The 22,537-nt window shown below is 42.0% G+C and overlaps 1 protein-coding gene across 1 annotated transcript in view; it reads left to right on the forward strand.

Annotated features, from left to right (window-relative positions):
* Window positions 1-20,067, forward strand: part of gpc3 (glypican 3) — an 83,616-nt gene extending 63,549 nt beyond the window's left edge. The window contains exons 7-8 of the mRNA XM_088387392.1: window positions 2,358-2,544; window positions 15,964-20,067. Of these exons, the coding sequence (XP_088243518.1) occupies window positions 2,358-2,544; window positions 15,964-16,139 (363 nt within the window). The 3' untranslated portion in view covers window positions 16,140-20,067. The remainder of the gene's footprint in view (window positions 1-2,357; window positions 2,545-15,963) is intronic.
* Window positions 20,068-22,537: the final 2,470 nt, after the last annotated feature.

Genomic DNA, 22,537 nt, shown 5'->3' on the forward strand with positions numbered 1-22,537 from the left:
GCTACTGCTTGCTTCGACCACTGCTATAATTATGCTGCCCACTTCTTTTTATAATTCCCCAAAAACCATCTCAATTCTCAGCCTCTGTCCCTCTACTGGTATTTATACCTGGCCTGATAATGACCTTGCTCTCCTTGTGAAGGACCAAAACTAGACTTCAATGAACCAATCAATCAATCAACCAATCAATCAATCAAATTTTCATTTTTCTTTCAAGATAATGTTCCGTTTTGAATGTTTCTTGTGCACTGGTGGAGTTAGGATTTCTTTTGTTGGGGGGCCCCAAGGATATCTCTCTGGGTTTTATTTTTTGCAAACACCCAAAAATGCTGATAAATTGTTTTGATGTGTTCCTTGTGGGGAGAAAATCCCAGGACAATCGAATATAATCTACCCAAAAGACAATTATTTGGCCTGGCACCTAGGGCTGCAAGCATATTTCATGAGGGGGTGCTCCCTGCGGCCCCCCTCTAGCTCCGCCAATGGTCATGTGGAAAAAAATACGTGACGTGTCTACTCAGTGAGTATATTGTCAAATGACAGTTTAATATTTTTGTTTTTTTAAATGCTCCACCCCCCACCTAAATTACCGTGAACCATTTTGTCATCACTACTTTTTAAGTGTTTGTTTGCCTTAGCTGGCCTACAAGGCACCCTCAGAAGTCCAAATGGGTTGCCCTGAGAAGGAATTTCTGCGAGTCAGTAAATCTATCTAAGACTCCGGCCAAAGTGTTGTCTCTTAAAGAAGAAGTTCTCTTAGTACATTTAACAACCACTCATCATTGAGGGTATTTGTTCTCCAGTGACACCTCTTGTCTCACCTATGTATCATCCATTCTCCCCATGGAAGGGTGTTTGTCAATCCTAATATGTATGTGAATAGCCTTTTAGAAATGTTTTCTCTTCTATAGTGTTTGGAAATAATTAGAAATTTGTTTAGGGGTTGTGTGTTCCCTCTGTTGGAATTGTAGAATTTATGCCAAGGAAGGGAGCAGCTTTGTTTATCCTCTGACTGACGTCATTTTGTGATTAGTTTTATACTTCAGCTGTCTCGCTGTCTTGCTTGAACAGGCACACAAACACAGTTCAATCACAGCTGACCGGAGACACAGCACATATGAACCCAATTTTCTCTCAGAGAAAGTCTAAAGAACAAAAACAACAACAACACAACCTGAATGCTGACGTATGCAGATAGGAAGGAACACAATAAAAAGCATACAAGGAGGCACAGCGGTGAGATGAAAGGAGGACTCGCAAGGCAGGCAAGTTGGAATTTAGCACATCTGTTAGCTTGGCAGGGCTCTCAATCATGTGCAATGTTTAGGAGGCTGAAGGATGGTCAGAGACTGACAGGCAAGGTCGTCTCTGCGCTCACTCGCGTTTTTCACCAGTAGGTACAAGAATGAACTTTCCCCCCCTTCATTCCTCTTCTGGTGACGCATCAGAATGTTTCCTCTTTCAAGTTGTAATGTTTCACATGATTTTAATACCGCAATTACACACTGCAAAATATTTGCACAATTCTGCTTTTGTTTCTGAGGTTGGATTGCCATAGTGCTCAGTAAAACACTTCCGTTAAGAGCTTCTGTAAATTTCTTGGCAAGTATCAGAGTAAGGCTGCTTTTCAGCCAAGAGGCCAACTTGTGCTAAGAATCTGCTGTAACATATGAACAGATGTGACAAATTAATCGAGAAATCGTGGCCACAATTTATTTAACAAAAGAATACGGTATATACAACACAAGTTCATTTTCATTTTTCATCAACTCCCCATTTCTTCACAATATGCACTGGAATATTTATCCAACCATATTCTTATGGACCATGGCAAAGTCATGCTGGTATAGAAAGGGGTCTTTTGCACACAGTTCCCGCAAATGTCTTGTTGAATGAAAACTTGAGATTCGGGTAGGACAAAGAGGTCAGTCCAACTCTTAATTTGCCAATACTGTGTCCATCTTCCTTTCATCCATTTTCTAGACCACTTGACCTCATTAGGGTCTCGGTTTAGCTGGAGCCCATCACAACTGACTTTGGCCATGAATCATAGGACCTTTTTTTTTTCTGTTGAGTAATTTCTCATTTATCCCTTGGGTGCCAATTTTTTTCCCAGAATTAACAAAATCTGTGAGCTCCACTCTTTCATTTTGTAAAATAATCAATTATATGGAGCTGCTGTTTGCATGGAATACGTATTATTTTGCTGAATGTCATTAAGTTAGAGTTTGTGTTGCGTTGGGTGATTCATACAATACAATCACAGTGTTGCTCACTTCTTGAATGAGCTTGATTCATTTGACTGTTTTGAATGTCATTGTACTGATTGTCTTGACCGCTTCCTGTTTCTTGCACAGTTGCTGCGGCATGTAACGGTATCGGAAAAGCGCTGGAGGGCCCGGACGCGCACAGGTGGCATTGACGGATGGAACGACGAAGGCGAAGAGGGATTTCAAAGCGGCGACTGTGATGATGAGGACGAATGCACTGACGTGTCTGGCCTGGGACCACCCCCGCGACGCAAACGGTTACGCGTCTTTGCAGGTTAGATGCATGCATTCATTTATGAGCCTTCTGTCCATTGTATGGTTCCTGCTCGACTTACCTTAGCTGTACAAAAGCAGGTAACATCAGGTACAATGAAGTACTGTTTCTACCTGGTCAGCCGGGTTTCAAGTATGCAGGGCTAAAACCAGATTGAGGATGTAAATAACCTCTGGTTGCTCACTGGTCAAGCTGATTCTTCACCGCCATGTCATATTTCAAGGCATGCAGCTTAAAAACACCCCCCCAAAAAAAAAACCACACATGCTGTAGTTAATTGTGGTTACAACATCCCCACCCAGTTGAAACCCATCACCAAGGAAGCCTTCATTCTCCAGTGTTGTTGCGTGTTCTAATTCATTCTTTCAATGTGCTGGTGTTTTCATAGCTTTGCATAGGAGTCGTGAGTGCATCCAAACCTAGGCAATATGGAGGGACCCTACTATTAAATCCCCTATGATGACTTATATCGCAATTAAAGAAAAATAATAAGAAAAGACAGATTAACAACCATATTCTAGCAATCTGGCGTATCACTCAATAGCACTGTGCAATAAAATATTAGGCTCTGAGGGATTGTGTTTGGACTACCGACTAGGATGTGTTGCTGGGGCCACGCATTGAGGACGTTGAGGAGGCAGTTGACCGTACCACTGAGTACATTCGGTTCTGCATGGGTGTTGTGGTTCTAGTCAGGACAGTGCACTGCTATGCCAACAACAATCCTTGGATTACGAATGGGATCAAGGGCCTCCTGAATCGCAAGAAGCGGGCCTTCAAAGACGATGATAAGCAGGAGCTCAAGCAAGTGCATAGGGAGCTCAGGGCCCAGCTCAAGGTGGCGAGATTACTTTATAGGAAGAAGTTGGAGCAGAAGCTGCTGCGGAACAGCATGAAGGAGGTGTGGGACGGGATGATGTTGATCACTGGCTGCAGCCCAAAGCAAGGTGTCACCGTTATTGGCAGTGTGAAGAGGGCTCACCAGCTGAATGACTTTTTTAAGAGGTTTGACAACACCCGCTTGCTTTCGCCCTTGCTCCCACCAGCCAAGAAGAGGGATGCCTCCCGCCTGGACAAACTAGTGAGGAAGGCGGGTTCTGTTGTGGGCGCAGAGCTGCCTGAACTGACGTCTGTGGCAGAACAGCGGGTGTTGGCCAGGCTGTTGTCCATCATGGACAACCCCGTCCACCCACTGTACAGCACCGTCACTGGGTGGAGTAGCTTCAGTGACAGGCTGTTGACACCATCTTGCTCATGGAAAGGCTGAGGGGTTCATTTCTCCCCCGTGCCGTGAGACTTTTGAACTTAGGGGTGCATTCACGGTCATGATCTTGGGTTGGCAAATGAATATTGTTTGTTATCCATCCATCCATCCATCCATCCATCCATCCATCCATCCATCCATCCATCCATCCATCCATCCATCCATCCATCCATCCATCCATCCATCCATCCATCCATCCATCCATCCATCCATCCATCCATCCATCCATCCATCACAAAAAGAGGAACACCAGATACGTTACAGATACTTTACAATATTGCTCCCTTTCTCCATCAATACCTTGAAGTGGGAGCTCCGGAGGTAGAGTTGAAGTAGTTATTTGTTAACAAAACTCGAGCTATTTGCCGTTAAGATTAGTAACCGCACCGCAAGGTTCCCACTGCAGTGAGTCAAAGTGAGCACAGTCCAAACACACGCAGAGGTGTTTACATGACTACTGTACATCTTGACACCAACGTGACACTATGAGGTGGTAGACGCGAGACTTCCTCAGGTAGCCGCTCTCAACTCAACCTCTTGACCTCATTGCTGTCAGTTAAAATGGTCAGACAGGCTCTCCTTAGGCCAAACAAAGAACTACTGAGACTACAAACTGCTCGGAGAAAAGAAACTAAACAGAAAAAGAGGGAGAAAACTGCCAGGGAGCAGGAACAAGGGAGCTCAATAGGCCAACACAAAGCCGGTGCAGCTGAGCAAACAAGGCCAAGGGAGTAGTCCTCCTGTTTGGGATGTTGTGGCAGAGATTTGAGTTTTCTGAGCAGGGAGCGAAAGTAAGACGCAGAGGTTAACACAGGAATCCTGCAGGGCCATCACTTCCAGCGGGCTTGACCGTGAGAGCCTTTTGCCCTCACTTCTGGACTTAACTGTTTCACTTTCATAGACATCAAACTGTCTCTTATCTCTTTACAAGAGGTTGACACTGTGGGACATTAAAGCTCTTTGTATAAACAAAGTGCCAATTAAAATTAAATTCCCTTCTTTTGTCTTCCATCTAGTAATTGGTAAATCAGCAGATAGGGTACATAATGATTATCGGTGAGAATCTGATTATCCCGTGATGTGAGATGTAAGAGTGATTTTGTTCCAATCTGCTCGGAAAAAGGTCAGCCGAGAATCAAAATGTTTATTGTTAAACCAATGTGCAATATTTATGTGTGAGGACAACACCGAATAGCCAAATAAAGTAATCTGATGTTTGCGCTTTTGCCAAACCCAAGGAGAGACAACCGGTTGAGTCGAGACAAGAAGGGTTTGCAAACTGGACATAAGTTAACAGTTTTTTTAGCTGCTTCTATTTCTATTACTACTGCTACTATTCTTTCTTCTTTATATTTTCCGTGAGTCTTGATGCGCTCTGGCACCATGCTGTCTCTCACAGGTCATTCTTAGTCCGACAACAGACATCTGTTTTGAAGGAGGAGACTTGGGATTGTCGGTGGAAAAGTGGTTATGTGTGCAGTTTTTGTAACCTCAAGTACACCGGACATAGATTTTAAACCAGAATTCGATTTTGTGACTTTCCTCAGGCTGTTTAGACCCTTATACATGTAAGCCAGAAATGTTTGCAGACCTTGGAAAGTCGTTGCTCATTGGCAGACAAACAGATAGCTGCTGATAGCCTGTAATGACCCAGCAACACATTGACCTTACATGGCCTCTCACCCTGTTTTGGTCAAATACGAGACTGGGGGATTGGGGTTCAGAGGTCAACCTACAGAGCATAAGGCCTAATGGGCTGGATGTCTGAGCTGTGGGGCTCATATATGGATGAGACAGATCTGCTTTCACAAAGGCAGAGGTGCAATGACGATACAATACATACAGACAAACACGCAAACGGTAAGGTGACAGAAGCCATAACAATAAGGTGCTGAAAGGTCCGACGCGGGGGAGAGATGCCCACACAGCTTGGTTGTCAACCTCCAAACACACAGAGGATGTTCCCAAATGTGTGTAATGATTGATCTGTCCTCACTGGCTCTCAACACAGATTCCATAACTGACTGATTACCTTTGCTACACGCATGCACACACACACACACACTGTTCCCCTCCTGGCCAATCAGTCCTCTAGCCCAACATTCCCCAGAACATTCCAGGCCAGGAGAGCTATTCCAGGACAGGGACAACCCCCAGTCCCCACCCTGCCCCCCGTCCCGTCACTAACAACCAAGCACATTCGTCATTCCCTGTTGTGATTTGTGCTGCAGAACTGCTAAATCGTTTGAGGCCGTACGCTTTGTTTTGTTCCTCATGAGAGGCAGCACGGTGACATATAGGCTAGTACGTCCGCCTCACAGTCAGGAGTTGAGTCTTTGTTGGAATATCTCTGTGTGAAGTTGTGTGTTGCCACTGCGACTGACTTGAGTTTCTCGGCTGAAGTCAGCTGTGATAGGGTCCAATTTCATGTCACTTCAGAAGACGAGTGATCAATAGATAGATCTTCTTGAGCATTTCTTCATTGGTCACTATAAATATCGTACACAAAATATCCTATCATAATAACATTTGGACTTGTATGCTTTCATTCTTTGTTTTATTTTTCAGTCTGGCCCTTGTCCTCCTTGATATTGTTTAACCTTTTGTTGGCTGCAGAAACCTGTGTAAAAATACTTCAGAAAGCGTATTTGGAACTATTAATTAATATTATATGAAATATATATTTAGATGTACTTCAAAAAACGGATTGTCTCAAAGCCAAGAAAACCAGAACGCAAGCTGTTTTTCTGTATTTGTTGTTAGTGTTTTTTCTACCTGGCAGGATATGTGTTGTAACTCAACGTTCTTGGCAGGAGCCGTGTGAAAAGACCTCTTGTAAGTACCATGCACCAAGATGCTTGGTCGCTTCAAGTACCCCAAAGGAAAGCTGTTTTTCTAGAACAAGGGTGTCAAACTCATTTTTTTTCGCGGGCCGCATTGTAGTCATAGCTTCTTTTGGAGGGCCATTATGACTGTCAACCCAAATAAATGTATGAGCACCTCATTTTACATACAGTAAAAGCTACAAAACAAACTGACAAATAACTCATTTTCAAACCAGACAAGTAAAAACTGGTCAAATATTTAAAAAAAAAGATATTAGTAAAAGTGAAGACAATTTGCAATTCTAGTAATGACACGAATTTGATACACAATTTGTCTTCGCGGGCCACATAAAATGATGTGGCAGGCCGTATCTGGCCCCCCGGGCCTTGAGTTTGACACCAGTGTTCTAGAAGCTCTGGAGCATTTTATTAAAACTGCTGGTTAGCAAAATGTGATGTGCAAATATAAATATACATCCATTCCTATGTCCTGTCTGTCTTTGTGTAAAAGATGGATGAAGGTGGTGAAAGATTGTAGGGAAGAATAGAATGAGATGTAAAACGCTTTTGATAACTGTAGGTTGATACACTGGGAAACTTAAATACTGTGTCCTCTGGATGTGGGTCAAATTAACACCCGTACATGCTGCCAGTGCGAGAACGTGGCATATGAATTAGTTACAGCTGTGACCTTTGACTCTCAGCACCTGATAGGTGAGTCACACGGCACCGCTCTTTCACAGAAGTGTTTACCACATGTTCTTTAACGTAGTCATAATCCAGGCACTGATGGTAACGCTGGTGGCTCAGACTGTATCCAATATATTTGATGTGTATTGGAACTTCAGGTCCACTATGCAGATTATGTGAGCACATGAACCTGCTTCCAAGTACAAGGTTTTCTACATATGGTTACTGCACGCAGACCACGTACCAGGAGTTAATATGAGACATTATGGACATTATATTATATATAGGAAATATATCCATCCATCCATTTTCTGAACCGCTTTTCCTAACGCGGGTCGCGGGGACGATGGTGGCGGGGCCTTTTCCAGCAGAACTGGTTGCCAGGCACATAGAGAAAAACAACCTTTCGCACTTGCAATCACAATCACATCAGGCAGTAGGCGGGGCACACAGAGACGAACAACCATTTGCACTCACACCGATGGGCAATTTGGTGTTCAATTGGCCTACCAAGCATGTTTTGGGGATGTGGAAGGAAAGGAAAGACTGTAGTCTGCCTCACAGTTCAGAGGGTACGAGTTAGATTCAACCTTGGGCCCTCCCTGTGTGGAGTTTGCATGTTCCACGGGGAGAACATGCAGTAATGTTGTGTAGGACGTTTAATAAAACTGTCATTCTTGAAAATGTTTAAAGTTACAGGCAATTTCTTAAAGGTCACATTTTGTGTGAAAAGAGCCTTTTCAATTGTTTGTATACAGAAATTGAAATATCAACTCATCCATCAAGCATGAAATTAGAAAACAAAGTAAATATTTTGTGAACTGCCTATTGTGAAGTGGGCCTGATTCACAAAATACTGTCAACGCACCATCCACACATAACTCAACAGCTGCAGTAGGCTGGGCAAAGAGCCGCCACTTTGAAATGACAGCCAGATTACACTATTTGAAACAATACGTCAAAGTCAAATCTAAAGAGAGCTGCATAGAGTTTTGTTGTTTTACATAGGATGCCGTTTGCTACCATCCGTGTAAATAGCCTTGGCTTGTTGCAATGTGGCTCTCTTGTTCTTAATGAATCGAGTGTGTACCCAGCTCTAATATGTGGGAGTGTGTAGTGCTTTGAAAATGAGATGGGAGAAAAGTGAGGACAACAGAGGGAGGAGGTCACCCTCTGATTGGACCCTTACGGGTCTTCTGCTATGCCGCCTTGTCAACTCATTCCATGGATAAAATCCTTTAAGATTATTCAAAGACCGGAAGAGGAGCCCTGGTTTTAATTTCTGTAGAAACAAGCAGAAATTTAACTGGATTCTCATCATTTTTATGAAGGGGGCCCGGCCCACCAGTACTTGATTCATTTTCGAGGCTTTATGCATTTTTCTGTTTGTATGTGCGCCTTTTGGAAAAGCGTTTGTTTGCTCAAGAGCTTTATTTACATTCACAGGCACTTTTGGACGCACTAAATTGATTCCAGGCCCGTTCCTGGGTTGTGTCCATCAGCTCAGCCACAGTCCACAAACACTCTGCACACAGTGGGTCCATTCTCGAGCCTCACTGCTCTCTTGCTTGCTGCCACATTTACACACTGCAGCCATTTTGTGGGAATCTCCGTAGGAACCTTTTAAAGGCTGGAGTGATTTACATGTCACATGTTAACCCTCAACTCTCACACGCGGCTCCCAAATTCTCCCTCTACGTATGTAGTCGTGTCTTCTTCCAAGCGGCCTTCGCTTTTGATTATGCAGCTCATTCCTGAATGTAATTCAACAATGCAGTGAGCATTTCTGGAATCTTGCTGTCGATAGACTGTGAGCTGCTGCATGAAACCACAGGCTGACCACTGGAACCGGCTCCAAATATGTAGTCAGTGAAATGACTCAAACGGAGCTCAGTGTGTACTGCCAAATTGTCCCTCATCGTGGTAATTCTAGTCTGCCTTTCACCAGGCATGAATGCAAAGAGAGCCCAGCGTGTTTGTTGGCAGGCATAAAGCATATGTCCCAAAATGCCAGCTCCGGTTCTCTCTCTGGACGGCTGTCAGTGGAAATATGTAAATATCTCTGCGGCATGATAGCCTTCCTCATTATTGGATGATAAAGATAGCAGAATATGTTCTTCAGAAGCTCTTTGGCCAGCAGTTCCTTCAGGCAAAAGCTGACAGACTTATCCTCATGACTGCTTATTGCACAGCCACTGCACTTTGTTTCTTTTTGTCCGTAACTCACTCGATTAAAAAACGAGTTGTCTCAGGCTTTAGGGAAAAAAAACATGTGTTCCAGTCAGCCTCGGACATATCTGACACTTCCAAACTGGGAGTTGTGTAAGGTTACTGGCCTTTTCTGTGAGTGCAGGAGCTCCCCACCCTGAATGAGCCCCTTCCCATGCCTTCAGCATAGAATCGAGTCTTTGTATGCTTGAGTTGTTATAGGTTTTACCTCACTCACTCACACGCTTTCCCTCCTTACCGCTTGACACAGAAACTTTGTTTGATATGCATGCCTCTGTTTCCAGTTTTTATTTCTCTTCCGCCCCCTCAATTTGTAATTGCTATACTTGCATTAACCCTGATATCTATCCATCCTACAATCCATCAATTTTGTGAACACCTTATACTCACAAGGGTCGTGGCCGTGCTGGAGCCTATACCAACAGTCTTTGGGCGGTAGGCGGGGTACACCCTGAAATGGTTGCCAGCCAATCGCAGGGCACACATAAACAAACGACCAGTCATGCTCAAATTCACATCTACGGGCAATTTGGAGTGCTCAATCGGCCTGCCATGCATGATTTTTGTTTTGGGAAGTGGGAGGAAACCCACGCTGGCACGAAGAGAACACGCAAACTCCACACAGGGAGGGGCCGGAGCCTGAATCGAACCCTGCATGTCTGATCTGTGAGGTGGACATGCTAACCAGTGCCCCATCATCTCACCCTGATACAAAGACTAAAAATTCTGAGCTAAAAAAACTCAAAAAGTTAAATAAGATATTGCAAAATGCAACGAGGGGCTAATTTTGTCACACATAGCTCAACTTCTCACCCCCATACAAGAATTTTCTCTGGTACATTACTAAGCTCCATTGGTTATGTCATCAGCATTTACAGTACTTCTCTTATTCTTCTTATTCTGTCGCAGAGTGTTTTGGAGGTCGCAAGGCCAGAGCCACTCAGAGAGTAGTGTTGTCCCATAGGCCCCAAGGCACTGCCTCGCGGTTTGTCCCGTTTGTATTGGCCCGACATTCCCAGTCCCTCCGATCACCCCTGTGGTCAGCCTGTGGGTGTGGAGGCAGACGGTCACATTCCACGGACACAAGCATCCTGCACGGCTCCCTCAGTTGCTTCTCAGCTCTAAGTCCAAAATGTCATGGGACAAATTACTCTGGTCAAGAGAAGCAATATAATTTGACGAGAGTGTTGCACAACAAGCCCCTCATCGCAGTCCACCGCTTTACACATAAACACAACCACTATCAGATGACACAAAAACAATCCCTTTTGTCGTCTTTCTGCGGGAGTATTGTGTTCTCGTTGAGTTTGCAATTACGTACACTGGCCAAGTATCCTACATACAGAGAGCGAAAGTCAGACGAGAGACTTTTGCTGAAATTTGCTGAGTGTAACATTCACTTTGCTGTGTTTATATGAGATAAATGAGCAAATATTTGCTTAACCTCAGACTCTTTAATATCTTCTAAGATGATAATTCTTGTGCAGAACCGGGATCAAATTTGACCCGCTTTGCCGTGTTATGTGCACACAGCGTCTGCCAATGTAACAGCAATCTAAACCATCTCTCCAATTTCATAAGAAGCACCTGTGTTTGGAGACTTAACATTCCACATACTTATCTAACCAAAAAAAGCCTTTGTGCATAGCGCACATGTACTGAATAAACTGTACTGGACCATGAAGGTACACATTCACTCGAAGGGTTATAACAATCATGTCATCTGGCAATGTTCACCTTCAGTGCAAAGAATTAAGCTGCATGTAAAAAAAAAGATTTGTAATATATATGATCTCATCACCGTGAATCATGCGAAGATAAATAACTGAGATTCTAAAATTGGGAATTTCAGCAATATTTTCTAAAAAAAATCTAGAATGTTGCACACAACATTGGTCACGTGACATACCAGCAGACATCAGAACACCTCATACCGTAAGAACTCAGTTATAGTAATTGTCAAACGGTAAACTAATTGAGGCGTGTCCAGCTCCGGTCCTGGAGGGCCTGCTGTTCTGCCTATTTTACAACACCAGTGATTCACATCCTCAGCTCTTCAGTAAGCTCAGAAGAAGCGTGATATTGATCCTGATCATTTCATTCACTTAAACGTATATCTCAAGGCACTACATAAATTCATGAAATTCCACTAGTGTGCTCTACCTTGAAATCGTTGATAACCTAAATATGATTTTGTATCATATTTGGAGCATTCAGACATAAAATCCGGCCTGATGGTGCATCAGTTGGCCAGGAACACCGCACACCATACTTCACAGCACTCACCAAAGCCCGGTCAGTACAAAACTCCACCAGAATAATTAACAAAACAGCCAGAATAAGTAAAAAGAGCAATTCTCCACAATAAATAATATCCTCAATGCTCACATCTCCAGCAATACAGAATTAAACTGCAAACATTACATGCAATTTTTCCTCATCAAAAATAGATAACATCCGTTTCCACCACTCAACAGTACCACACTCGACCTACCCACAACACGAACATACTCATCCATTTCACTGTCATAGCACAGCAGGAGGTCGAGAAGATCATTAATAAATCCAAACCAACCATTTGCCCATTCGACCCCCTCCCATCACCTCTGCTCAAAACTCACTGCTCCTCTATCAATCCCCTCATCACAAAAAATATCAATACCTCCCTAGAAACAGGTCATGTCCCCAACACCTGTAAAATTAAACCCCTCCTCAAGAACCCCACCCTCGACTCCAAACCTCTGTCAAACTACAGATCAATATCAAACCTCTCATTTCTTGCAAAAATACTACAAAAAGCTGTCTCGTCCCAGCTCAACCATCACCTCAAATCCAACAATCTTTATGAAAAATTCCAATGTGGTTTCCGCCCCTCCCACAGTACAGAAACAGCCCTCATCAGAGTCACCAATGACCTGATAAGGGCTTCTGATAAGGACTCTGGTTAAACATCCCTCCTCATTCTTCTGAACTGCTCACACCACACACCTCCACAAGGACGCAGTCAGGCCACCAGCACCGTCTAGTCGTGCCAGTGCGATTTAAATCGAGTTGAGGTTGATTAATCGATAATCTGGATATTTTTCAGCACGGTACAGCAGTCACCAACCTTTTCACATGAAAACATTGTCAACCTACACACCCAGAAATAAAATATAATAAATGAAAATAAATTTGAAAAATTGTTAAATGTATGACTTACCATTACGATAACTAGTTATTGTAATTAATTGGAGCCTGCATATTTTTCTCAACAAACTGGCATGTCTCATTTTGTGTTCTATAGGAAATACTTTTGACTCACATGTCTGCTGCTGTCGCCAGACAATAATGAAGTGAAAATGGCTGGCCAACAAGGCGACACAATCTTCATGTGTGCATATGCGGGAATCAGGGACTTTAAAGATAAACGGGTTGTAGGTGAGAATAGTGGTTAGCCTCGCTATCTTAAGTGATTCTTATCTAGTCTAGTCTTGCAAATTGTTTTAAATGTTTTCACACCAGTGGAGATGAGGAAGGAAGCAGTGGGATATGCTCCAGTACCCCCACGCAACCAACCCTGATAGATGGATGGAAACCACGAGCAAGTCTCACCTTGAAAAAAATAATTGACCTATGATAAAAAAAAAAATTGATTGTGTTTGACTCAATTGTCAGCACAATGTGGATTTTCACTACATTTAGCCATTTAGGATACACAGCTTGCTTGTCGCCACAACTACAGAAAAAGCCTCAAGCACTGTCAAGAAAAGTCCAGACTCCCACCCCCTTTAGCCCCATTTCCTTTTGCACAGACAGACCACCACATGAATCCACATGCATACATGCATGTATATACAGACACTCCGCCACTCTTTGACCCTCTCCGGGGATCCAAACAAACATCCGCTCACCCCTAAAGACCGCAATTCCCTGACCTGTCCTGCTCCTGGGGACTCGTGGCTAGAAACAACATAAAGTTGGAGCTTAAATGCATCAGCGGCTGTTGACTTGCATGTGAAGTGCCTGCCTCATTCACAGACGTGCACAACCAGAGCGTTACCAATCAATGGGTACACTGCTGACCTCTTGACTGGCTTGTAACTTGAGCTCAAATGGCCACAATAAAACTAGCAGGGGTACACTAGCATGGCGGTGCCCTTGGTATGATCGTCTCAAAATGGAGGTTTTGGATAGTTGTGAATACGGTGAGGGCTCTGCTCCAATGAAAGCCTCAAGGGCCCACATTAGTCACATTAATCACACACGGGATTGTATGTATCCATCTAATTGTCACTGCATGTCCTCAGTTCCGGCTTCTGCCTTGAAGGATTCACCAGGTGAAAGACGCAAAACTCTTTTCAATGCATATAATGAATCTGTCGTCCCCTCTGTCTCTCTCTCTCTCTCTCTCTCTCTCGTGCTATAATTTTTTACACACAGACACAGATGTTGATCATTAATTATACCAGGATATTATTAGGTCCAACCCTCCGATCGACTGTTAGGGATTTAAGTTTGCATAATGATCTGTCCCTCTGGAGTTGTTTTTAAAGCTTGCAGAACAAGGGCCCTCTATGTTCCTGCTCATGTAGTTAAACTAACAAAAAATGGGTCTTTTTTTTCACATTGCACACAAAATAATGCTTTCTCACTTACTGCTTTTTCTTAGAAGCACTCACAAATATTCAAATAATAAATATATAATATCCTTCTTATCCATATGGTATACAACCCATATTGAATTGGAAGTTCAGCTTAATTGGCTCGGCATTAGTGTGCCCTGCTGTTGGCAGTGACAAATTGTTCATTCAGAGCCTCACAAAATGTCTTCTCGCCCAGTGCCATGACATGAGTCAGCGGGGAAAAGCACACCAGAAGAGAAAAAAGTTAATTATCGCTCTGGCTCGAGTTGAAATGTCGTAAGTGCAAAGAAATTCAGACGAGGTGCCATTTCAAACTTTTATTTATTTGGCCGCAAACGACCTAAGCACCAAAGGCTCCCGCAGGAACGTCCCACTCGTGTTTAAGGAGGGCATTTTGAATTTGTTGACTCTCTAACTGCTTCCTCCCATTGCACGGTGGTTAGGCGACACCCCTTCCTCCCTCATGGAAGTGTTACACACAGATCAGATTAGGCAGTCAAGTCAATTTGGAACTTATGAGCACAGATGTGGCGGTGTGTGTGCACGTCCATCTGGCGCTAGCTCATTGTTGGCATATCGAAGTACAAGCACGCCTTATTACTGATATCCTACCGCCGTCTCTCATAACTCAGCCTCCTTATTACAGTCTCCCTCACAGATTTTCGCCAGACAAAGCATAGCTGTCAGTGTTTCTCACTCCCACACTCTCACACACACATGCGCCCGAGAGAGGAGGCTTCTGCTCAGAGTCAGTAGGAGCACAGCTGTGGATGCGAAGCGATGAGGCAGCTGTGAGTAAGAGCTCAGCAGCAGGTGACTAAATCTTTTGCAGCATGCACAACAGATGGACAAGGAGAACTGTGGAGTAATGTCTGATTTGGGCAAATATCAATCATATTTTAAATACAGCTTTAGTTACTCTAAATACAGTATACAGCCAATCCTGTAGTAACACCTGGAAATTGTAGCACTTGTTACATTGTGAGAATTACCTGAATGCTGAGTTGTGCCGGCTGGATCCTTTTCGTATAAGGAGTTGTGTATTTAAAACAAAAAACAGTTACTAGTTCTTACACGTACCTTGAAAATATGAAAAAAATTCAGATTAGCATTTTCTTTATTTGGGTGTAAAAGGGTTTCCCTTAAAAATCTGAGGTTACTGGATTAGGTGTACAATTAAATGACATTTGAATAGAAATGCAAATAAGTTTCTTTTGCATTTTATTTCTTGTACAGATGTTGTCAAAGTAGTTGCTGTCAACGTAGATGTGCCAAAATGACTAAAAATGCTGTTATAATCATTGTAGGCCAAAACGTAAAGACTCCAAAGCACCATAAGGACACAGTTTGAAACAGACTGATTTGAAAATTTGCAACTGTTTGCTCCATAGCACTTTACCCAGAAAGTTCTGCAAATGATAAAGACAGTCCAATTTAATAGAAGCTTGGTACGAGGCAATCGTCGAAGGTTTGTGTCATCTCACCTCTTTATTTCACACTTCGGTGAAACATGTTTTGCGATGCAGTTTGTGTCGACGATCACACATCTGGTTCTACAGTGTGCTTAGGATTTTGTCATCCTCCCAGTGTAACATTGTTGTTACAGCTGTGCAAGACATCATACAGAAGGAGGACAGACATACCACACATGTTTTTCAGCTTTGTGACAATGAGGGGTCTAAATGTCTCCGTCCTTCCTCTCCTTTCCTGCTTCTCACATATTTTTCATTCTTTCATCCCTCGCCCATCTCCTCTCTCTCTCTATTTTCATCTTTCTACCTTTCAGACCTTGCCGATAACCTGGCTATGGATGACTTCACCTTCCAGGAGCAGCTTTTGACCCCTCGGTTGGCCACAGCTGGAGTTGGAGACGTCTTTTCACCTGGGACTGCACTGCAGAGCGTCTACCTAGTCTTGATGGTGCCTGTCAGTCTGTGTTTCCTTCTTCTGGCTCAGCGCTGAGCATCTGCCCTGCGAGCTCACTTGCACGCATTGCAAACTCTATAGAACAAGAGAAACTTATTGTTCCGGAGGCACGGTTCCGATAAGATTGAAGCATCAGACAAGGCTCCATTCTCTTGAACTTTGGATTGTTTTTTTAAAGCACAACTGATGAACTCAGTATGGTATGTAAATAAGAAGTTCATTCTCTGCCTCTCCCACGATTACCAAATGAGAGTCCTGCAGCATCCCCACTGTAATTCTGATGTCCTCATTCTGATTCTGATGTCCAAGTCTTCTCTTTTTACTGAGCATTGTCATTGAGTGACAAGTGAAGATGGGAGTTCTGTAATTGGACTTTTCTTTTAATGCTCCCTGTCCTTGTCTGCACTGAATTACCTCCCGCCTTACCTCCCACAAGATGTCACCCACAGAAGTTGTTTATGTCCTCGAGACAGCCAAATAATTTCAGACTGCTTACCGGCTCGTCACAAAAGGAGTCGAGTATATGTACAAACTGTGTAAATTTGTCTTTGTTGGTTCTATGTTTTCAAAATATGTTCGTTTGCAATATTAACAGACTGTATTTCATAAGCCACAGAGTGGACATTTAAAAAAGAAATGCTGAAAATCGTAGTGAAAAGTATTTCACATGCTGTTAAACTGGAATTGTATGTAAATATTTAGACGTGTGAACATTACCTCCACCAAACACAAGACCAAGGGAGGAGGCAGTTTAAAAAAAAAAAAAGGTTTTCATTCATCTACTTTGATGTTCGATGATGGGTAGATGTTCTTGATAGCATGTCCCCGTTGGTTTTTTTGGATAACACATTGACAACATTGTAAATAATTATGACCATTTAAAATACTCCTATTGTTTATGAAAGACAAAACTTTCAAACCACATTTAAATTTGGTCACATTTGAAAAAGCCATGTATATGGCATGGCGCGTTGGCCCTTTAAGAGATTCATCGCATCCATAGATACATAGACAGTGCCTTGAGCACTGAATCACACCAAACCAACATTTCTTACATTATTTTTCTATTGTTTGTACGAGTATTTCCAGTTAAATATCTATGTAACACTGTTACTATGATGGTATATATATATATACATTTAGTTTTCGTGGGTGTCTTTAGGTATAGATGTGATGTGTATGTTTTCTGAATAACTGACTGATCTTTTTTTTTTCGGTGGTTAATCTCAATTCGCCATGAGCAATCAAAAGCGCAAATTTGTTATTAATGAGTCTACAAATTCAGTTCGCCAAATAAAATTGCAATGGGCCAGTTAAATAGAATAAAAGAAATTGTTCAGTCTTAGCTGTGGTGTAGACAGTAGTATGGTGAGTACATCTCCAAGCTGCACAAGGATGAAGATTTTTTCCATCCTTCACTCACTCCACTTTTTCGATTTTTCCATCGTTGCCGTATGATTCAGCTATCAATGTGATGTCAATGGGCTCTATTTTCATAGACAACACACCTGCACCTGGGTATATAAACAAACTGTAATGCCGGCGCAAGCTTAGTTTAGCATGTTTGAAAATTTGTCTGACCATACTGGCCATACTGGGCTTTTCGGCAGATGGAGGGCATTTTTTCTTTACACGGCCTCGGCGCACCTGACAATTTGGTGGCTTAAAGTAGACTAAACTTTAGACCAGCTGGAAGCAGATCACATACAGACACGGATTGAAAGTCTGTCTCAAGTGCCCACTTAGCGGTGATCTGTGATCACCCTGGCCAACTTTACATCATCCACCCGTGGAGGTCTGCTCGCAGTTTCTTGTAAACATTCTTTGCCTGCTTCAATCTTCTGTATGGACTCCAACGAGTCTATTTCTTCCACAATGTCAAAGACTGCGTTTAAAGGGAGTAGTCACCGTGAAACCCAAGTCAGCTGTGTTCACGCCCACGATGGCGCTCACGCCCGCTTCTAACTGTGCTCATCTTCGAAAAGAAAAAAGCAAACAATTAGATCGTTCTTTGCTGGGCATGAAAATAGAACCCTATGTGTATAGTATGTTCATGGGAAAGGGAGTGAACATCAATGATGTCATAGTCATCAGGAATACTGTAGTGGAGTATCCTGTCAATGTCAAGTCACAAAATGATTCAATTAATTTTCATTTCTAGCTGTTATGTGCACTTTCTGATCCTATGTTGCGTTTAGAATGTTTATTTATTTATTTATTTATTTATTTATTTATTTATTTATTTATGCTCATTGTAAGTTTGGCTCGAGGTTATTCAATTATGAATGCAGCTGTCTCCAACTGATTTTCAAAAGTGTGAAGACTTGCACTATAAAGTTGCTGCCGCCAAAATGGCATTACTTGTTGATTTGAATGACAACACTTAATGAAAGTGGCCCGAACTGTGTTGCCACAGAATAGGTCAGTAGGATCCAATTGAATGTTGCATCAGTATTTTGTATTTGTCATGACAAAATGTGTCCAAACAAATGGTTTCCAGATTGCTGTGCTGAACCGTATTTTAAAATGCAGATTGGAAAAAGTGGCATTTAATTTCAATGAATGTATTTAAATTGAAATTAATTATTCAACATTTATATAAATGTATGTCTAATGTGAGTAATTACTCGTTGATCATTCTATTTATTTAAAATACATGTTCATGATATGCCATTTTACATCATCATTAAAAGGAAGACATGGCCAAAGTCAGTTTGTCTACTTTTAAGAAAGGTGCATGTTTCACATCTGCTAAACTGCACATCATGTCAGGTGTTAAACATCCAAGTCAATCTTTTGTCATTTTTGAAAATGCCTTTGCATTATTCGGGTCACAAGTAAGTCAAAGATACGGGTTCCGGGCAACAGACTAAGAAAAGGAGCTGCCAATCTCATATACGTAAGTGAGCAGTAATCCTCTCTTCTTTGTGTATTTTGATCAAAGAATGCCCAATACCTTTTATTGAGACACTTGGAAACTATTTTACATTGTGGGGAAACAAATGTATAGAATGTGGCTCTGTTCACGTCATGTGAGTTTATGTGTGTAATATGAAAAATCGTGTCTGTATGCAGTCATAAATACATTTCTACTAAGCAAAAGGGCAAGCATACTACTGCATACAATGCTGTCTCATTTTCTTCTACTTATCTTGTTAAGGGTCATAGTGGAACTTATTCCATCTGACGTGTGAGCCTTGGACAGTCAGTCAAACACATAATACAAACAAGCATTCAGCCTTTCAATGTTAGATCCTACAAAAACTGATTTTAAAACTATTTAAAGTGGTATAAGTATCAAGACCAATGGTGACTCATTTGTAAGAGAGGCAGCCTGAGCCATCATGTGAGTCAATGTGACTCATTTTCATATGATGACTAAGTGAATATTGCAAATGTGAGCATCAAGGGTGGTTGGCTTTTAATTAAAACAACAAAATATTCTGAATAGATCACACATTGGTTTTAGGCGGTTATGTGCTTATGTATATGCGAGCTGCATAAGAATCATATTGTTTGCACAATTCTGTATTCTATTATTCCCAATCCTTGAAGAGACACTTTAATAATGTCATTTGTCACTTATTTATTTCTATTTCTCAATCTCAGCATATTATTTGTCCTCATTTCTCCTGTGAACAGGTGACAGATGCTGCCAACACCCAGCGATGATAAAGGTTCATTAGACTTGATTGTTTGTCTTTCACCTATAAAGTTATTCACTTACCTAACAAGGCCATCACTGTAAACACATTTGAAGATCCCTTCTCTCTGTCTGGGTGCCCGACTGTAACTTTTCCCACCTTTGGGCCCTCCTCGCAGCAGCTTCAGATAAAAACTGCATTGCGCTCCAGCTGTGCTATTCTTTCATGAACTGTATTGCAGCTTTTTACATGGAAAACAGAGGTTGATTAGGAGGAGGTGAGCAAACTCTGGCTGCCTATCCGAGGTGCGCTGGAGGGGGTGGTATATTCTGAATGCTAATGCATAGCTGGGGAAAGGGTAAACTGTCCTATTGAAATGCAGAGTTCATGTGTTTTCTTAAGGTAATATTGAGGCAATGTCGAAACAACACACAACACCAGAGTGAAAGGTCAAATTGATGTACGCCACCAGGAACACAGAAGAGCTGACTGGCTGCATTGGTTGCATTTTCTTGCCTCCCCATGAATATGCATTTCACGGTTTGGCTACATGATTGACCATCAAACCTTGCATAGAACTAAGATAACATTATATAATTCAGGTGCTTCCATGTGTATAAGATCCCCAGTCCGCTCCAATTTGGACCAAGCTGGATGCTTAAATTCCTCTGTCAGATGGAATGCACAAGACATGTCAGGTCGCTCAAAGCTCATTCATGTCTAATTGCCATGGCACTGGAGCATTTTCGGACCTTTTGTTAGCCTATTAAGAAGAGCACCGGGCCCACGCTCTCCCAAGCACACAACTCCAGCATCCTCCTCCTGCTCCTCGGCAACCCCTGGCTTCCCCTGCAGCCGCCACAGTCACACGGAATGAATGCGGCCGCCTGAGGAATGTGGACACAAAAGGAGGAATGTCATTTTGCTGAGTGCTACCCCCTATACCAATGAATGTGCACACACACACGCACACACACGCACACGCATCATAAGTCAGGCTTGTTGAAACGTGTTTAAAAGCAGTCATATAACTTTCTAATATGCATGTGTTCATTTAATGAAGGGACGTTTTTGGATAATAAAAAACGCAAGCTGCAATTTATCCCCAAAGCCAACATTTAAGACCAAGATCATGGTTGGAGGGTATAAGTGAAGTGGCTGAAGAATGTGGGGAATTTTAATTTGAATAAAATGTCTTTCAGAGAGTTGCGTGAGTTTGAACCTTCTAAATCTGTTTGCTTACCAAAAGTAACAAGATGGAATAGGAGAGTTGAAGCTGGAGGCATCACAGCAGAAGAATCAAATGTCTTCCACTGGAGCAAAAGGGTAAAAATAAACATGTGAAGACTATATGTCATCAATAAAAAGAAAATACTGATCAGCCCTTGAAAATCTGAGTTTTGTTGCGACTTTTGTATTATTACAAACAGTATTGCAGTAATTTGCTTTTTTCTACAGCTTCTGTTTGAAGCCATCTGCCTGGTGGTTCCTTTCAGGCTGAGTCAGTATATCGAGTTATTTTGACCAATAAGCAACTAAATATCAAATGTATACCTTTGTCAGCTTCATCTGTGTTTGTGTAAAGTAGAGTTGGAAAGTTTTGTCTCCACGGTTACTGTAACTCTAGCCAGATTTTCAATAAACCGAGATGTTCTGAATAATAAAAAGCTGAACTGAAACAACACCTCCAGACAAGCACGACCTTCAGTTTCATGTGATTAAATCTCCCCTAAGAAATAAATAAATGTATGCATGTTTTAAAGTGTTACAACACAAGCACGTGTTTGTTTTCATGAGGTCTGCCCATACTGGCTTTGATAGATGCCTCGGAAAGGTCCACTGATTAAGAAAAGTCTTGTTTTCACATTTATTACATTTCTTAACTCGTTAATCGGGTTATGTTTACATGACTAAACACTGTAGTAAAAAATGGAATGTTCCCTTCTTGACCTTTTTCCACCAAACAACCCCCCCCCAAAAAAACCTCATAACCTAAAAAAATTACTACATTGCTGTTTCATTTGACTGAAAATTTTATTTGTATTAATGAAAAACCTTGTAAACAAGTTAAAGTCCATGAAAATACGATTCCCACCAATAACTTAATTTGAAAGGTTGTTATACAAAATAATCTGATTCTCATGACGAGGTCATAATACTGTCTGATTTTGACTGACATGGAATCTATGAGGAAAAGAAAGACTTTTCAACTACAACAGCAATCGCAAATGTTTTAATCACAAAAGTATAGCCTTGAGAGTATACAAGGACTGCAACCAAAGTCTGTTTTAGGGTTTTCCTTTAGGTCAAGTCAGCCACCTCTGCCTTCATTTTTGGGCCACCTTTAGGTTCGGTGAGTCGGCTTCAGGGGTTCGGCAGAGCTGGTATGCTATATATATGCTTTATAATACTGTACTCATAAATTATTCTTTTTTTAAATTTTATCTGATGAATCATTTAATGGATGGAATTATTGATTCTACAAATATTCAATAGTGACAGCCGGAATTGGAAGTCACTCCTAAAACCATTGACAGATTTTCTTTCCTGCCCGGACTGTATTGGATTATTTTGTTAATTTTCAAACAGTACCCTGCGATTTGCTGGCAACCAGTTCTGGGTGTACCCCCGCCGGCACGCCCGTGACCCTCGTGAGGATAAGCGGCCCGGAAGACGAATGAATGAATGAATGAATGAATGAATGAATGAATGAATGAATTTTCAAACAGGTGTATCTTGTTTCTTTCATAATCAGGCACAACTGATTTTGCAGAGGAAAACCTTTTTTTT

Source organism: Syngnathus floridae, chromosome 1 (genome assembly GCF_059516105.1).
Source record: "Syngnathus floridae isolate MCC-2025c chromosome 1, RoL_Sflo_1.0, whole genome shotgun sequence".
In the NCBI taxonomy this organism is placed as follows: Eukaryota; Metazoa; Chordata; class Actinopteri; order Syngnathiformes; family Syngnathidae; genus Syngnathus; species Syngnathus floridae.